This window comes from Benincasa hispida, chromosome 4 (assembly GCF_027475165.1).
Source record: "Benincasa hispida cultivar pf3 chromosome 4, pf3_genome.v1.1, whole genome shotgun sequence".
Lineage (NCBI taxonomy): Eukaryota > Viridiplantae > Streptophyta > Magnoliopsida > Cucurbitales > Cucurbitaceae > Benincasa > Benincasa hispida.
This window is the reverse complement of record NC_143481.1, coordinates 48,755,142-48,773,747: the sequence shown is the minus strand read 5'-3', so window position 1 is coordinate 48,773,747 and position 18,606 is coordinate 48,755,142. Positions and strand designations below refer to the sequence as shown.

The window sequence follows — 18,606 nt, the reverse complement described above, 5'->3', positions numbered from 1 at the left end:
ATCTTCCCCACTATTCTAATGGGGCGGGGATTCCCTGATTAGGTCGGGAATGAGATAGGGAGTGGGGGAAAAAAATTCCCGTGAGTTAAACGGGGACGGGGACGGGGAATGCATTCTCCATTCCCGGCCCCGCCCCATTTTATCTAATGTTATGTTATTATTATTATTATATAAATATTACATTTAAATTTCAAATTTGATTATTTATTGGGAAACATAATGAATATGTTTAAATTGAATGTTTAAATTTAGATTATATATGTGAATAATTTGATTTATATTTATTTCTTTCTACCAAAAAAATTAATTAGCTTTTTTAGACCAAAATTTGAGTAATTTATCTTTAAATTTAAATTGTCATATAAAACTAACCCTAATAAACAATTTAGTGATAAAGTTAATTATTTAATTAAAATTTACCCACATTAGTGATTTAAATTAATTGACTTTTTACAATCCTTGTCCCGATTCTTGTGGAAATTTCATGGGATGGAGAATAAAATGGAGAGTGGGGATGGGATGGGGAATGACATCCCGACCTATCATAAAAATAATAAAACCACACTCAAATAGTAAACTTTTATTAACAATAAAAATCATTCTTTAAAATTATATTTCATTAAACCTTTGGAAAATAGACCAAAGGAATTAAAAAAGAATGGCGACTATGATCATTATGGTTAAAAGACCAATAAAAATTGGAAGCATTTCAATACTATCTTCTTCTTCTACCAAATAAGGATGATTGAGTAACATGTCGGCTGACCATCTTTCTTTGGGATTTCTTTCAAAGCACTTTTGAAGAAAGTCCTTTCCTTGAAAAGACAATTCTTCTGGTATATTTGGTGTCTTCATTTCAAACATAAGTTTTAAAAGCACTTCTTCTCTAGTCGTACAATCATTCCAAACACATTTTCCACTAATCATATTAACCAAAACACATCCAAGAGACCAAATATCAAGCGAAGGTTTAATCTTTCCAATTAGAGACTCTGGAGACATATATTTCGGCGTCCCTCTAAACTTTAACTTGCCACTCTCTTCTAATTTCTTACCAAAATACCTTTCTGAAAGCCTAAAATCCGCTATTTTTAGCTTCATTTTTTTCCTGTCACCAATAGGAAATACAAGAATATTCTCAGGTTTGAGATCACAATGCACATAACCTCTAGCATGAATGCAAGAAAGTCCTTGTAATATCATTCGTAAATACACTTTCACTTCACGTTCTAATAACCTTCCACGTGTCTTGATCAGGTGAGCTAAACTTCCACTAGCAGCGTACTCCAATATCAAATCGTAAACAATGTTGTCATCAGTATTGACCGTTAACGCTTCTCCAATGTACTGAACAATTTCGGGACATCCGATGAATTTTTGCAAAACTACTTTTTCTCTAATAAGAGAACAAGCGGTTTGATAAGGAGCTGATTTGATTGCAACATTGGCAAGATAAGGTTTGTTAGGGACTCCTAAGTAAACATGTCCAAAAGAACCTCTTCCTAAAACACTGCCTTTATCCCAATTGGAAATTGAGATTTTTTCTATGAAATCCTCTCTCAACATAATTTTGCCGGTTGCCGGTAATTGTTAGTGAATTTCTTTGTACGGTGTGGCCAAATAATGAGATGATTTGTCGGTTCTTTGAGTATATTTATAATAACTCCAATGCACATTTCCTTCTCCTTCTCGGTTTCCAGTTCGTTTTCCTATTTTTGTTTTTCTTTATTTTATTTTTTTTCCCATTTGATAGAAATATTACAAATTTGTGTCATCGCACAAACAACTTTATCTAATTGGGTTCCTAATTTAATAATATCTAATTTTATTAATAAATTGATATCATAATTACTTTCTTCATTATTAGTATGTGGGCGCGAATCTTCGATAAAAAAATTGGATAAATATCAATTTATATCTCTAAAGTTTGGAGGAGTATCAATTTTAATCTTAAATTAATAATTATATTAATTTAAACCTTGATTTTTTATAAATATATTAATTTAAACTTTCTATTAAGCTTTATTTGAATTGATATACTTATGAAAGTTTAAGATTTAAAATAATATACTTACAAAAGTTTAAGATTTTAATTAATACAATTATTAGTTTCATGTTTAAATTGACACACTTATGATATAAATTGATACCATTATTAGTTTAAGATTTAAAAAAAATTATATTAAAAACTTTGTAACATATTAATATCAATAAAATAGAGTTTAATTTTGCAAAAAAAATAAGCTTATCAAAGCACAAATTAACTATAATATAATTTTGCTAAACTTCATAAATTTCAAAAAAAAAAAAAAAAATAATAATAATAATAATAAAAAAGAGAAAGAAAGAAAGAAAGAAAGAAAGCTACAATTTCGTTTTTCTCTAAAATTTAATTCATTGAATACGTAAAGAATTTTTTTTTTCCTAATAATATTGCGAACAAGAGATTTTTCAGTTAAAAATGCATCAATTTTTTTAAAGTTTAATGTTAATGATTCTAACAAGATCAGATTAAAAGTATAGCTCCAAATTGATACAACATTTCTCCATTTAGGGTCAAAATTGTTGTTTTTTATTTTTTTTTTCAAGAAAGGGAAACAAAATATGTGAAGTTTGTTCACGTTTTTATTTTTTGATTTGAGGTTCTTAATTGGGAATAGATTTTTAATATAGATTTTTATTTAATAAAATTTTGATATATTTTTTTTCTGGATGTGATCAAAATTTTGATTTCGCGAAAATTTTCATATTCAAGTGAAATTGGAATGTTTTCTTTCTTTCTTTTTTTTTTTTTCTCCCCCTTTTCCAATTTTGATTTGATTTAATATTTCTTTAGTAGAGACGTAGAAAGATTCGAACCACAACCTTTTAATCACGATGATACCAATTAAATTATGATCACATTGATAATTTAATTTCTTATTTGATAATAGTTCTCCCATTGAAGATGGAATTTTATTCAAAATCATGTATGATTTGAATCTAAGATTATCTCAATAAATTAGGTTTAAAATCGATTCTTTATTTAATATTGTCACAACCTTGTATTCTTTGTGTAACAATGGAGTTAAGTTTGGAGACTATTTATTCTTTATTTGGCTTTTAGTCTGTCTATTTGAAGCTGCATTCTTATGGCACATGGCTGCTCCCAGCTCCCATAATGGGGAATTGAGTTGGATTGAATTTTCATTTTAGTGTAGGCAATCATCAACGACAAAAGGTCTTAAGAAGTATAATCTGTTATGTGCTATTATCTATCACTTTTGGAGGGTAATTTTTGTGCTCATGTTGCTACCTTGCGCCCTAGGTGATTTGTCAATTCGTTCAGATTAAAGTGTTCCTTTGTTGTTCTAAGTGAGAAAAATGACATGGATGATCTAAAATAGAAGGCCCAAATGAAATTTGACATGGGTTTTGAAAATATATATATATATTTTTTTGCCTTTTGCTTATATCATCCCCTAGTGAAATTACCAAAGTCATATCAATTCTTTCTCCCTTGGTCTCGCTCTTGATCTGAACTTTTTTTTTTTTTTTTTTTTTTAAAAAAATCCCTCGATCTTCTGCAATTCATAATCTTCTTCTTCTGCTTCTTCTATTGATTCTTCTTCTGTTTTAGTCTGCATTCTTCCCCTTCCTTCTTCGTTCTGCAATTTTTTCTTTCACTCTCTCGCTAGAAACAATGAGTGAGAGGAATAAATGAGAGTGAGAATGAAGAGCAAGAGGAACAAGTGAGAGTGAGAACAAAGAGTGAGAGGAAAAAGCGAGAGTGAGAAGAAACTAAAAGAAGAATCCGAACAAAGGAAAAAAATTAAAGAAAAAAGTGTCTGTTGCCATGTTGATGAAGAACAAGAGAAAAAGTAAGAGGAAGGAATGAGGAGCGAGAAGAATGAACGAGAAATCATGGTAGTGTTCGACCCTCACATACATTTTGGGGACAAGTCGGTACTTTCACATGACCATTTTTCAAGCATTTTTTAATCTTGGGTCATTGTTCATTCATATTCCTGAAAAGAGGTCATCCGTACGAAAATTCCTTCTAAATAACTCGAGGCTTCTATTTGATCAGAGAATTTAAGTAGGTTCTTCTCTTTTGAATGTGTTTCATGAATTGTAGTTCGTCGATTACTTTGTCTCAGTCTTATAACTTTGGTAGAGTTTTGTTTGTGCTTTAATATCAAGCTACATGAGGTATTCTTATCTTTGTTGCAATTAATTATACCTTTGCAAAATATATATATTCTTAAAATTACAATCGAGAACAATTTTTTTAACACCCAACAATTTGAAATAAACTTTAAATTAATTTCAATAGGGTGTAAAACAAATTTGATTTCATGATCTCTCTCAATTTAATCAAATTAAAAATGTATTTCAAATACGTCCGTAGTCTATAAATTTTTAATATCAAATCATCATAATATATCATAATATTGGAGATTAGGAAGAAGAAGATGGAATGAATTTGTTGGGAAGAAGAAAATGGGAATGGATAGATAATTTTTAAGACTCATGAAGAAGAAGAATCTAATGGGCAGCCGCCGTCCGCGGTGGAGCCAGCTTGACCAGAGGAGTGTTTTGAAGTGGGGTAGGGGTTGAAGGTGAGAGGTTGAAGAGGAGGGTTTTTTTTTTTTTTTTTTTTTTTTTTTAATATATATATATATATATATATATATATAAAAAAAAAACTATCATAGTACCTAAATACCTTTTTGATTTCTGAGATTTAAAATCGATGTCTATTTGATCCATAAAATTTAAAATTAATCGTGTAAGATAATACTAATGTCAATTAAATATTTGGGTAACATTAAATGAAATATAAATTTTAATTAAGATTTCGTTTGGTAACTATTTGGTTTTGAGTTTTTATTTTTGAAAATTAAGTTTATAGACACTACATTTACTTCCAAAATTTTTCTTTTGTTATCTACTTTTTACTAATAGTTTTAAAAACCAAGCCAAAATTTGAAAACTAAAAAGTAACTTTTAAAAACATATTTTTGTTTTTGAAATTTGACTAAGAATTCAACCATTATAATTAAGAAAGATACAAATCATTGTAATAAATGGAAGAGGAAATAGACTCAATTTTGAAAAACCAAAAGCAAAAAATGAAGGCCCTGTTTTGGTAACCATTTGGTTTTTTAGTTTTGTTTTTTAAAATTAACCTTATAAACAATATTTTTACCTCCAAATTTCTTCATTTGTTATCTACATTTTACCAATGATTAAAAAATCTAAGTCAAATTTTGAAACTTAAAAAAGTAACTTTTAAAAACTTATTTTTATTTTTGGAATTTGGTTATGAATTAAACCACTATACTTAAGAAAGATGTAAATCATTGTAAGAAATGAAGAGAAAATTTAATTTTTTAAAAAATAAAAAACAAAGAACGAAATAGTTGCCACATAAAACTGAAATGATTACCAAACGAGGGATTGGATTTGATATAATAATCTCTTCAATTGGAGCAAACCTTTCTATATATATTTTGAGCTTTTTAAAAATTTAAGCTAAAATGAATAAATTTCCTTTAGATTGACATCGTGGAGAAAAAACCACATAAAACTATCGGATGCAATTGAAACACAACAAAAGTTGTTTGAATGATGGTCGGTGTTGAAGTGTGGACGTGGCGATGGAGAAATGCTCACAAATTTGTTACTCCATTAATCGTACAACACAATAAAAAGCTTCGGATTTATCCATTTATATTCCAAAATTTTGTATCAATTAAAATCTTGAATTAATTCTATAAATTTAAATCTTAAATTTTTATCAATCTAGATGGAGGGAGATCGGTGCCATGGATATCCTATGTTGGAACTTTCAAAGTTTGGGGATGTTAGAGTAAACATGCAATATACGAAAGCTAACAGAATCGTTAAGTACTCTAATTACATTAATTTAAGTAACAAGCATGCAAAGTCATAGTTTCAAAACAATAGGGTTTCAGTTTTAATACCCTTGTAGATTTCTACTTAATCTTTGCAAGCTCCACGAATTTGGCCTTCAATCACTTCAGTAGACTACCAAGAGTGTCTTCTTTATTAATCGCAGCCTTGAATTGAGTGGTGGAACTCTTAAATGAGATGGAATTGGAAGTGGTTTGAAGAGGGTTTGAGAGAAAAGAAATTGGAGCAAAATTTTCTTTTTAAAATTCAATTGCATCCACTTTACACTGATTAATTCTTGACCTTTTTAATCAGATTAAGCATGCAAGCAGTTCAATAAACAATTGATTGACACTTCAAAGAGCATTATACAAGTGGGTTAGGCATTCAAATCCTAAACTGAATTTGAACATTTCAAATTCACTCAATATTCTAATTCAATGTTTAATCTTTTATGAGCTAGTAGAGAGACCTTATGAACCTACAGATCATGAGCTCCAACGATTTGAGATTAATTGGCTAAACTCTTTAGACCGAATTAATTAATATTCGTTAACTACCAAGACATACCACTATAGCTCAGTAGTTACACTCTCATTATTGTAGATATATTTCTGTCCACTTGATTTAATCATAATCAATAAGTCGATCCTTCACAGGTTGTTCGTATTTATAGTTAGGGAAAAATTACGATTTTACCCCTGTAAATATATCGCTCCCATTAATCCTCTATTGAATAATTGGTTTATAGTCCAACTTATAAACCATGTCCCTCTCGACCATGAGAGGCGGGACCCCTTTGTTCAAGACCAGGAATCAGTATTTAAGGGAACAACCTGTCTGTTAACCCTAGGATGGGTAGAAATGAATTCCTTCTTGCAGGACTATGTCCCCAACTATCTATCTGGTTTTATCCCCAAAATGGGAGGCTTATTGAACGGTGATGTTGAACTTCTCACCTATGTAGATCAAAGGATAATCCCGAATAAACAAGAGTTCATAGTTAGCTCAGGATTAAGATCGAGTTAACTTAGGTCATCGATTTGAAATAGTCAATTTCAACAGTAAACGATTGTTATAAAGAAAAGTGACTATTTTGTGGTTCGGTCTTATGCAAATGTCTTTTGCATAGGATGCCTTCACTCGCATGTCTTCACATGAACGATTTTGGAAACACATCGTTTGTATCAATATACAAAGTGGGTCGCATCCATAGTGTCTCCAAGATGAGGTGCCCAACCACATCCATATACTTATAGACCTTTTTGGCCATATACTAAAACTTGATCCTCTTTTTTGTATTTACATAAAGTTTAGGTATTCATAATATAGTCATGGGTTTGTTTATGAGATTTTATAACAGAATGCAATTTTAATAACACTTTTATTGAATGAAGCCTCAATAATATTTTTATTGCAAAATAGAATATATTTAAAAAATACGAGTGGCGAGTTTTAGGACATTTTCAACGGGGAATCCTTGAATGCTCTGAGCCCTTGGACATGACGTTAGAAAGGTAAATCCCAGAATTGTGTTCTTATCAAATATTATGTGTAGTAATGAGATCAAGGAGAAGGTGAAGATAAATTTGGGTTTCGACGGTGGTTTTATAGTCCCGATTAAAGGTAAAAGTGGAGGTTTTTTTATTCTGTAGAATCTAAGCATAAATTTGGCCATTTCTTCTTTTTCTTTGGGTCATATCGAGCGATTGTCTAGGATGGGCTGGGTGGTGGAAGTTCACTAGAGTTTATGGAAACCTCATCAAGGAAAAACACTTTGAAATGTGGAGATTGCTTTCCAGGCTTAACGGGGGTGCTGAAATTATCATGGATTTTATGAAGAGATTCCAACGAGATTATGGGTTCAAATGAGAAAGTCTGGTGGTGTAATTATAAATCATGGTCAAATGGATCATTTTAGAGAAGCCATCGAAGCTTGCAAGCTCAGCCATATAGGATAGAGTGGTAATATTTTTATATGGACAAGGAAAGATGGTCAAGGTCGCTACATTAAGGAGAGGTTTGACCGCCTCTTGGTGAACAACGAGATGTATTCTAGATTCAACTCCATTAAGGTTAGTCATATAAACTTCCATTGTTCTGTTCATAGACCCATCTTAGCTAAACTAGACTCTCCACGAAAGTGTTGCCATAGAAGAAAATTAGTTAAACCTGTTAGATTTAAAGAGGGTTGGATTAAGTTTGAGGAGTGTAGAGACATTATTAAGGATAGCCAGAGAAGGGGCCGAAGGGAAGAGATTGATTTTTTTCAAGATAGAATGAAGCCTGTCTGGACGACCTCATCAAGTGGAACAAAGACAGGCTTAACGAGTCTTTGAAATCTGCAATCAAAAGGAAGGAAGAAGAGATTACTGCTCTCTGGAGTACTTCGGATAGGGAGTGGGTTTCCAAGCTTGAAAAAGCGGAAAGAGATCTTGAGAAATTGCTGGATGCAGAAGAACAGTACTGGAAAAGCAGATCAAGGGAAGATTGGTTAAATTGGGAAGATAGAAACACTAAGTGGCTTCTTGCCAAAGCTTCTCAGCAAAAGAAGAGAAATCGGATTGATGGCATTTTGGATGATAACGGTGTTTGAGAGGTTGACGAGGATAAGGTGGGGAGCATCTCGACAAATTTTTTCGTGGAGTTTTTTCGATCCTCAAATATCAGTGAGAATGTGGAAGTGACGCAAACTAGCTTTACGCTCGTTCCACAACTCCAGAGGTGTTCTCGCAACACTCTTGGAGGGAACACAACTGAGTATGTATATTGTAGTCTCCATTGCGAAAACCCAAAACGAGTTCGGTAAGGAAACGTAACTCATCATCGAACGAACCATGTCCAACAAAATCTATTTCTCCTTTCTGCTACACCATTTTGCTGAGGTGTACCCGACACTGAGAGTTGGGAAACGATTCCATGTTCTATCAAATAGTCCTGGAATACTGAGTCCAAAAACTCTCTACCTCGATCCGATCAAAGTGTTTTAATCTATCTATCCAATGCATTTTCAACTTCAACCTTGAACTCTTTGACCTTTTCAAAAGATTCAGACTTCCACCGCATAAGATAAACATACCCATACCTAGAGTAATCATCAGTAAAACTGATAAAATACTCATAACCACCTCGGGCTTGCACATTCATAGGATCACAAAGGTCAGAATGTACTAACTCAAGAGACTCTTTGGCTCGATAACCTTTTCCAGTAAAAGGTCATTTAGTCATCTTACCCTCAAGGCAAGATTCGTACACTGGTAAAGAATTTTCTTCTAACTCATTTAGAAGTCCATTATTCACCAATCTCTCAATCCTATTGAGATTGATGTGCCTTAATCGAAGGTGCAAAAGTTGGACATTTTCTTTTGGAGAAATACGTCGACGTTTAGTTTGAGTTATGGCAGTTTTAAACAATTCTGTGTTATGGAGGGAACTAATGGCTAACAGCCTTAGCACATACAAGTTACTTTCCAGATATGTTGTACAAATATTAACACCATCTTTATGAATAAACGCTTTATCCACATTAAAAGAAACAACGTATTTACATTGTAGCAAGAACTTTACAGAAATAAGGTTCCTCTTAAGTTTAGGAACAATATATACATCATTTAATATTGGAAATCTATTCTGTAAAGATAACTGGAGCCCTCCCACTGCCACAGCTGAGACAACGTACCCGGTGACAACTCGCATCGTCATCTCACCAGCCTTCAGCTGTCGCCAGGATCTAATCCCCTGAAAAGAAGAACAAACGTGATTAGTGGCGCCCGAATTAATTATCCAGGAAGAATCATCATTCTCCACTAAACAAGTTTCAAGTACAAGTAAATCATATTTACCTTTATCAGCCTTGGCCTTTTGGTGGCCTTCTTTTCCTTCAGCCAGCGGGGACAGTTGTAACGACTCGAGTTCAGGAGGGGTACATAAATGAATCAATATCACATTTGAATGAGAGGGATCCTGAGGACATGAAAGTATGGTTAAGAAAGGCTTAAAAGAATTGAAAGTTACTACCACCTATACCAACAAGTTGCACCTTCTTTTTCGGTGGCTCAATCATAAGAACTCCAAAGTTAAGCGTGCTTAGCTCGGAGAAAATCCTATGGGGACAACTTTCACTTCTAAAAAAACATTCAAGGTAAGGGAGGATGACATAACCAGGTCACAGGGGAATGCTGGAGCCATCAGGGGCCAAATTCCGAATCCTAGGCCTGGGGCGGTACAACAGTTCCTCTTTCAGTGTCCATCCTCGTTGCAGTGGAAACATTTTCCCTTCTCAACCGGCGGTGGACGCCTTTTTGGGGCGACATGTGGCATGTTAGCAGGCACCTTCCCTTTTCTCTTACCACCCTTCTTCTTCTTTCCCTTTGCAGAGTTAGAAGTAGAAGGTGCAGACTTCGTTCTTGAGGTTGAATCTTTATGGAATGTCCTAGAAGATGCAGCAACATTTGCCTCACTCTTCTTCCCCTCCTTACTTTTTAGTAAAGATTGGTAGGTCTACAACTCGTTGAGGAGAGTTGGAAGGTTGTATTTCACTTTGTTAAGAACCACATTGCTAACAAAGTGCAGGAAACTCTCTAGCAAAGAATGTAGGATTATGCTAACCTGGCTACCCTCATCGATGGTAGACCCATTCAACTCCGCCACATTGAAGTGGACCATCATGTTAAGCACATGTTCAGGAATAAAAGTGTCTTCTTCCATCTTGGAGTTGAATATATACTTAAGAGCCTCATGCATGAGCTGTTTAGACGGTTGTCCAAACATTCCCTGTAGGGACTCCATGATCTCACGCACTGAGACCATGGGCCTATGCTTCTTGGCCAAGACTTCAAAAAGACTTGCCAAGATATAGGCTCAGGCCTTCTCATTCACCCGTGTCCATGGCTCGTATGCCTCTCGAACTTTTCGAGTGGCATTCAGAGCTGGAATAGGAGGACAGACCTTCGTAATGGCAAACATGAGATCCTCGATGATCAGTATTGTCATGATCATGTGTTTCCATGTTGAGAAATTATCGCCAGTTAATTTTTCGGCGCTAAGTAAAGGTATTGTGGCTATGGCCATTTTTAAAAGATTGTTGCTGAAAAAACAAACAAAACTTTTATCAAATTTTGCTAAACCACATTTTAACCAATTAATTTTGCAAAACAGTTTCAAGTACCCTAAGTGTAAGACTTCTATTTTGCAATGATGCCCCAGTGAGGTAGGACAAACATCACCGGTGGGGTGATCAGATGCTATTTCACTGGGATGAGACCTTCTCAACTATTAGGCAAAACCAACTCTTGGAACTAAACCTAACAACCATCATTTCTTTGATCCAGAATTGTTAACTTTTAACAATTTCGCATAAGTGTGACCCCTCGCTTTCGGTGCCAGAGTCCCGCCCTAATGAGCCCACCGTAGGGAAGAAGCAGATTAGGACAAGAGACTAAGTAACCTTATCCTCTTATAGGAGATCAAATAAAGAAATGCGCAAAACTGTCATCTTATAGGGGGACAGTCCCAGGGTGCCTCGAGGTGATGCGTAGAATCTTTATTCAATCCAACGAGGGAGACCGAGGGGTATGTTGTCGCACCTCCCGCTCCCATTTACTATGAACACTCTCTCCATCCATCTTGATATTGACCTACCCAAACACCATCCTTTAGGGGGACACACCAAAGGTGCCACGAGGCTGAGGGTAGATCTCACGGTGTGGACTATATAGGAGAAACGTGAAAGGTTTAAGTGAAGCATCATATGCCCTAAGTACCTCCCACTGAATGTTTTACCTAGGGGTTCATTAACGTAGACAATCTGGCTAATGATTTTAGTCTAAGTCATCTTTTTAAGTCCACTCATAAACAACTTTTGTCTATGAAAAAAGAACAAGTTCAAGTAGTCACATTTAAACACTTTAATGGACTGTCTTAACTTGCATGCATGCATCAAATCTATCTAATTCACCTTTTCAGGTAAGTTCTCAGATAGGGGTATTACGTTTCCATCAACTTAAATACCCCAGCCTAGACAGAACTCGCCTTAGACAAAAGGTCTCTTATAGATAGATTTGCTACACTTTAACCTTTTATTAGTCAATTTAATCCTATTAAACTGATTAAAAGATTAAAGCCTAATGGTTGCTAATCATATTAGAACCATGATCTTAGGTCTATGTTATCCAAGTTTTAAACATTTTAAAACCATGAATTAAACCTAAGTGAGCATGCATTCTTTCTTATTGCTTTTAGTTCTACTTTCTCTTTAACCATTAAAAAGAAACAACTAAAAAATTACAATGCGCACAACTAGGTGTTTATAACGCTTATAATGAAACCTGTGTGTCATGCTTCATGCAATGTCCTATCATTACTATACATAACTTTTATATATGCATAATAACCAAGCAAACATGCTTTCCATACACCCTTATACTATAATAATTATAATATAAAGATGATGCATGTCAATGCTTTTTATGCATACATAAATATAACTCTTATATTATATGATGCATGGGCATGCTTTTTTACGTAATTAAATCATGCTTCTCTAAATTATAACATTTACAATAAAGAGATGATGCATGACCAATGCATAACCTAAGGTGGGATTTACTATATGTGCATACCATATGACATATAAATAACCATACATCTCATGTAAAAAACCAAGGATTAATGGACTAGGATGAAACTTTACAAAAACAGGAATGAAATAACTCTATCTTTTACATTTTTCATCGAGCAAACCGATTCACAGGAAAACTGGGTCTTAAACCACCAGCAAAACTCCATTGTTTAGTAAACGTTGCAGGTAAACGATCGTTTAGCGCACACTAGATGATAGCGCAAAAGCTAAACGATTGCTTAGATGACAACAAGGCTGCGAAACCTGATCGTCTAGGCGATTGCTTAATGCGGAAAAAGGTAAACGATTTACCGTGCGTTACTCCGAGATCGTTTAGTCAGTTACTAAGCGATGAAGCTTGCTGAGCTAAACGATTGCCTAGTGCGTGCGTGTGTTAAACGATACTCGAGCATCCGATACTCAGCGATCGCTTACCCCATCGTCTACATGATTCAATCAACCCTTGATCGTCTTCTTCCTCGAAGAACAACAACCCTTGCTCCGAACTTCTTCACGAACGACTCAAGACTCAAACCGACTCTGAATTACAAACTCGATAACAATTAATTGTGCCAAAAAATGCAGGGGCCTTTACAATTAACCGAAATTGCAAAAGAATTAAATCAAAACGAGGTAACATCCAGAAAACTCCATTAATATGCATATCCACAGAAAATTTAACAATTAAATAGAGAGTAGATATGCACCCACCGTGAATGTATATGCAATTCGTTGAATTAATGAAATTGGAGTATCAGAACCTGGCTTTGATACCAATTAAAGGAACTCTGATACCACAGTATCCATGACCGCGTTCGAATCTTTCCTATTTCATTGTGACCAAATTACTACACACACATTCTAACAAACAGATATGCATTTTAACACTATTTATAGGCATGCTTTAACAATTAAATAACAACAGATTGAGTAAACGTACCAGTTGAAGATTGTCTTCACTTCGAACTCAATCTAGCAGAAGCAACCGTCTACGGTCTTTATCGCCCAACAACACGATCATCTGCACGAATGACAACACATGAACAAGCAACAACCGGGGACGACACCACCACTTGAAGCCATTGGTATTCTCGGAGTTAGAATCCAAAGAGTGGACTTTGATGGAATTGGTAGAGGAAGGAGGAAAGAACGATTGTGTAGAATGACAAGTAAGTGGGAGATAGTAGGTGACTATCTATAGTCGGATGCTTATCGTTTATAGAAAGGTACATGATCGTGTAGGTTTTACTAAGTGATCATTTAGTAAACAGTAAGCAATCGTTTAGAAAACTTGGCATGCTAAGCGATCGTTTAGTGAAACTGAGCGATCGTTTAGAGAACGCGTGCGATCGTTTAATATGCAGGGTGTGCGATCGTTTAGGTGATAAGGCGCTATTGTATAGGCTCTCAGCTAAGCGATCGTGACGTTTCCACACCTTGAGTGACTTTTTTGAATTTTTTGCAAAATGAAACCAATTTTCATTTTATTCTTCTGTTACAATAATCAGAAATGATTTTCCCACTATCGCACGATTTAGGAGAAATTTTTAGCCAATTATCATATAACCGACTAATTAATTAATAAATGAATATAATCATATTATATTCTTAACCTATAGTTTAATATCATATACTACTATAGTAATTTCTCCTCTACTTGATATAAATCATATTTATATCTAATTTCCTAAAAAATAATGTATCTCATACATTTAGTCAATACATAATCGAACTCTCTCTTGTCAATTTAAACATTTCAAACTGACCCAAAAACCGATTCTCAACTTTATCCAAGCTACTAAGGAGACCCTATGGACCTGTGGCTTGAAGCTCCAAGGGTACGTGAATAGCTGACTAAACTCTTTAGCCACGAGATCCACCATCTGTTAACTGCCAGACATTCCACTAAATACCAATAGCCGAACTCTTCTTACCATAGATATATTTATGTGTCCATTGGATATAACTAATCATGAGTACGATGACCCTTCACAGATGCTTGTAAGTACAGATGTGCCAATTTACCGTTTTCCCCTTATAGTTATATCTCACTCCTTAAGTACCATTGATTCCTCTAATGAACAATACAACATAGTCCAACTATGTGCCACATTGTTTAAGCCCTGGAATCAGGCCTTAAGAGAGCTATCTATGTACTTGCCCTTACTTCGGGGAAGGAGTGAATTCCATCTTGTGTAGTTGAGTTCCCAGCTCCTAAATCAGACGAATCCCCAAAATGGTAGGTTTGAATCGGCAACCTGGCCACTCGCATCCATACAAATCAAAGGACCGCCCTGAATGGAAGGAGTTCCCAACTCACTCAGGATTGAGGTCATGTTACCTATGGTCATTCTAGTGAAGTGAAGTCTCTGTCATGAACAGTGTTATATAACGAGACGTTAACACTTTGTGGTCAGGTCTTATACAAACTCTTTGTATAGGATGCCCCCGCTCACATGTCACCTACACGAATAATCAGGATCAGACCATCTGTGACAAGTCACAACACTTGTTACCATTCCACAATGCGGGCCGCATTCGTAGCGTTACCAGGATAAGGTTTCCCTCATCTATCCATATACTACAGACCATTTTGGTTATCACTTAAGACATGATCCACTTATATGTCACCACATACATGCTTAAGTTACATACATATAACCAGGGATTTTATGTTTATTGGTTTGTGATAAAGCAAATAAAACATGCAACTGAGCAAAAAACAAGATGTGAAGTAAATATCATATATTATACAACACAAGCGTTCGTACAAACTGTTTACAAACTATAGGACACGAGACTTTAGGGCATCAACCCCAACAAGTGGGACTATGATCCATTGTTCATTAGAGGAATCAGTGGTGCTTAAGGAGTTAAATGTAACTATAGAGGCAAAATGGTAATTTGGCCCAGCTGTACTTACGAGCAATTTGTGAGGGTCATCGTACTGTTGATTGGTTATATCCAATGGACACAGAAATATATCTGTAGTGTGAAGAGTGCAGTTGTCGGTCTTTAGTAGAGTGCCCGATAGTTAACGGATGGTGGATAATGTAATTAAAAAGTTTAATTAATTATTCACGTACAGTTGGAGCTTCAAGCTACAGGTCCATAAGGTTCTCTGGTAGCTCAAAAGGATTTAGTTGATGATAAATTTTTTGGTTAATTTGAATTGTTCAAATAATAAGAAGAAATTTAATTATATATGATATAATTAAATTGATTCAATTATACATAATATGATATAATTGACATAACGTATTTAATACATTATAGTTTAATTGGAGGAATAAATATTTGAATGTGATTCAAATATATTTTCTATGAATGAGATTCATAGTTGTTAAATTTAATATAAATATGATTTATATTAAATGCCATAAAATAGAGAAAAAGAACTATAGTTTATATTATATTTGATGCAATATTAAAATTATAGGTTATAAATATAATATGATAAGTTGTTATCATATTTATTTATATTATTTATTATTTTGGGATAATTAATCCCTTTTTCTCTCTAACCACCTTAGTGGGTGATTAAGTGCTTTTTATGGAAAAATGGAATAAATGAAAACATAGTTTTTTCTTTTTTACCATACGAAACAAGTCTACACGACAAGAATATAGAGACCAAACGATTGAGGCTTCTTTGCTATACGATAATACTTATTCCTCAATCGTCTTTCTCCTTCAAACTTATAAACTCCCTTCTAACCAAAATAGTCAGAGCCCACAACTCTTGGGTTCTCACCCCAAGTATACCGAAGAATCCCAGTGGTTATGTCTACCTTTTGGTTCGTGATTTTCTTAAAGATGGTTTTTAAGTTTTTGTTGTTGTTTGAAAAGTTCGTGACTGTTCGAGGGTTGTACTAGAAGAAGTGTTATTCAAAGGTATAATCACTTGAACCCTTTTTGTTGTTTAAAAAATATGCTGTAATTTAACTTATAATGCATATTTTGTATGTTTGTTGTAAATTTATGTTTCCAATCTAAATGGAATTTGGACGATTTTCTTCTGCTCATCGATCTCCTTGTAAACGAGTTCCTTCAATTGGTATCAGAGCCAAGTTATAGTTCTGTACCAAATTCCATTTCTGTATTGAAATCGTTTACAGTTTTTGGTAGGTTTTAAGTTTTGCATTGCGTTTAAATGTTGAATGTATGTGGATGGTTGTTGATGGATGTTCAGGGTAGTAATCTCTATTTTGGCTTTCTGTTTACATTATAAAAGTTAATTTGTAAAGGCCCCTGCGTTTTTTGGGCATAAAACTTGCAATCGAGGCTGTATTTGTTTGTTTTTGAGTCGTTCGTTAAGCTTCAGATGTGAAGGTTGTAGTGTGTTTCAATGGAGAAGATGAAATGGTGGATGCATTATGTAGCTGGAGTTAAACAATCGTCTAGATTTTGCTATGAGTTCGTGTAGAATTTTCTATATGATCGTGTTGCATATGCTAAATGATCGCATTGCTAAATGCTAGGTGATCGTGTAAGGTTATTACACGATCGTGTTATGTTGGCTGCATGAACACATAGACGCTCGATGGGTAAATAATTGCACGGTATATGATACTCGACACAAGGCATGCCTGCTAAAAGATTGTGTAGACTATCATGCTCATCGCATAGTCAGTAGCTACACGATCGCATAGTATACGATGCTCAGCGCACGCTACTCGATCATGTAGACTATCATGCTCATCACATAGTCTTTAGCTACATGATCGCATGGTATGCGCTACTCGATGCACACTACACGATCGCGTGGACTTTCATGATCATCGCATAGTCAAAAGCTACGCGATCGCTTTTATATGATCGTCTATACTTGACGCACGTTACTCGATGATTATGAGTTTGCTACATGATCAAGCTGCAAGGCTTCAAAGCGAGTGGTTCAAGACCCGGTTCACTTGTTCTAAACTGATGGACTCATCTTTTGTAATAGTTTATCCTTTTCTTTTCCAGTTTTGAGATTTACTATCCTGGTCCATCAACTTTAATTAAATATGCATGTGTTGTATGTTTATTATATATGTCATAATGTATGTCATATAGTTTTAAAATCCACCATAGGTTATGCATTTATATTCATGCATCATTTTATATTATAAGTGTTATAATATATGTATATGCATGATTTAAATTATATAGCATGCTCATGCATCGTATAGTATAATGTTATAGTATATGTATGCATGCATTTATAGCATATCCATGCATCATTTATGTTATAATTGTTACAATATATGGTAGAATGATGTATGGAAGTATGTTATAAAATGATTCATTACCTTGTTATATAAGAAAGTAATGAATTGAGATTGCATGAAGCATGACACTACCTTAGATTAATTTATAAATGTTATGATTAACTAAAGTATGTCAAACATGCAATGAATGTTTTAATCATTTCATTTATTTATAATCGTTATAATTAAGTAAAATTAGAATTAAAATCAATAGTTAAGAGTTGCATGCAAACATTAGGTTATAATCATTTTCTAAAATTGTTTTAAAACATGATTGAGATAGTGTTGGGGTTTGTGCCCTAAAGTCTCGTATCCAGTAGTTTGTAAATAAATTTGTACAAACACTTGTGATGTATAATATAAATGGTATTTACTTCACTACTTGACTTTGCACATTTAGATGTTTTTTATTTTACCACAAACCAATAAACTTAATATCCCTAGTTATCTGTATGTAACTTAAGCATGTATGTAGTGACATACAAGTGGATCATGTCTTGAGTGATAACCAAAATGGTCTGTAGTATATGGATATAGGAGGGAAACCTTATCCTGGTAACACTACGGATGCGACCCGCTTTGTAGAATGGTCAGAAGTGTTGTGACTTGTCACAGATGGTCTGATCCTGATCATTCGTGTAAGGGACATGTGAACGGGGACGTCCTATATAAAGAGTTTGTATAAGACTTGACCATGAAGTGTTAACGTCTTGTTATATAACACCATTCATAACTGAGACTTCACTTCACTAGGATGATCATAGGTAACATGACCTCAATCCTAAGTGAGTTGGGAACTCCTGCCATTGTGGGTGGTCCTTTGATTTGCGTGGGTGC

At 34.3% G+C, this 18,606-nt stretch overlaps 1 protein-coding gene across 1 annotated transcript; it reads right to left on the bottom strand.

Moving 5' to 3' along the window:
- Positions 1-648: 648 nt before the first annotated feature.
- LOC120076229 (mitogen-activated protein kinase kinase kinase 20-like) lies at positions 649-1,566 on the bottom strand. Its single transcript, XM_039029993.1, has one exon. The coding sequence runs from the start codon at positions 1,564-1,566 to the stop codon at positions 649-651; it is 918 nt and encodes a 305-aa protein (XP_038885921.1).
- Positions 1,567-18,606: the final 17,040 nt, after the last annotated feature.

Excerpts from the sequence above, each read along its gene's own strand:
- LOC120076229 (XM_039029993.1), bottom strand. The coding sequence starts at position 1,566 with ATGTTGAGAGAGGATTTCATAGAAAAAATCTCAATTTCCAATTGGGAT.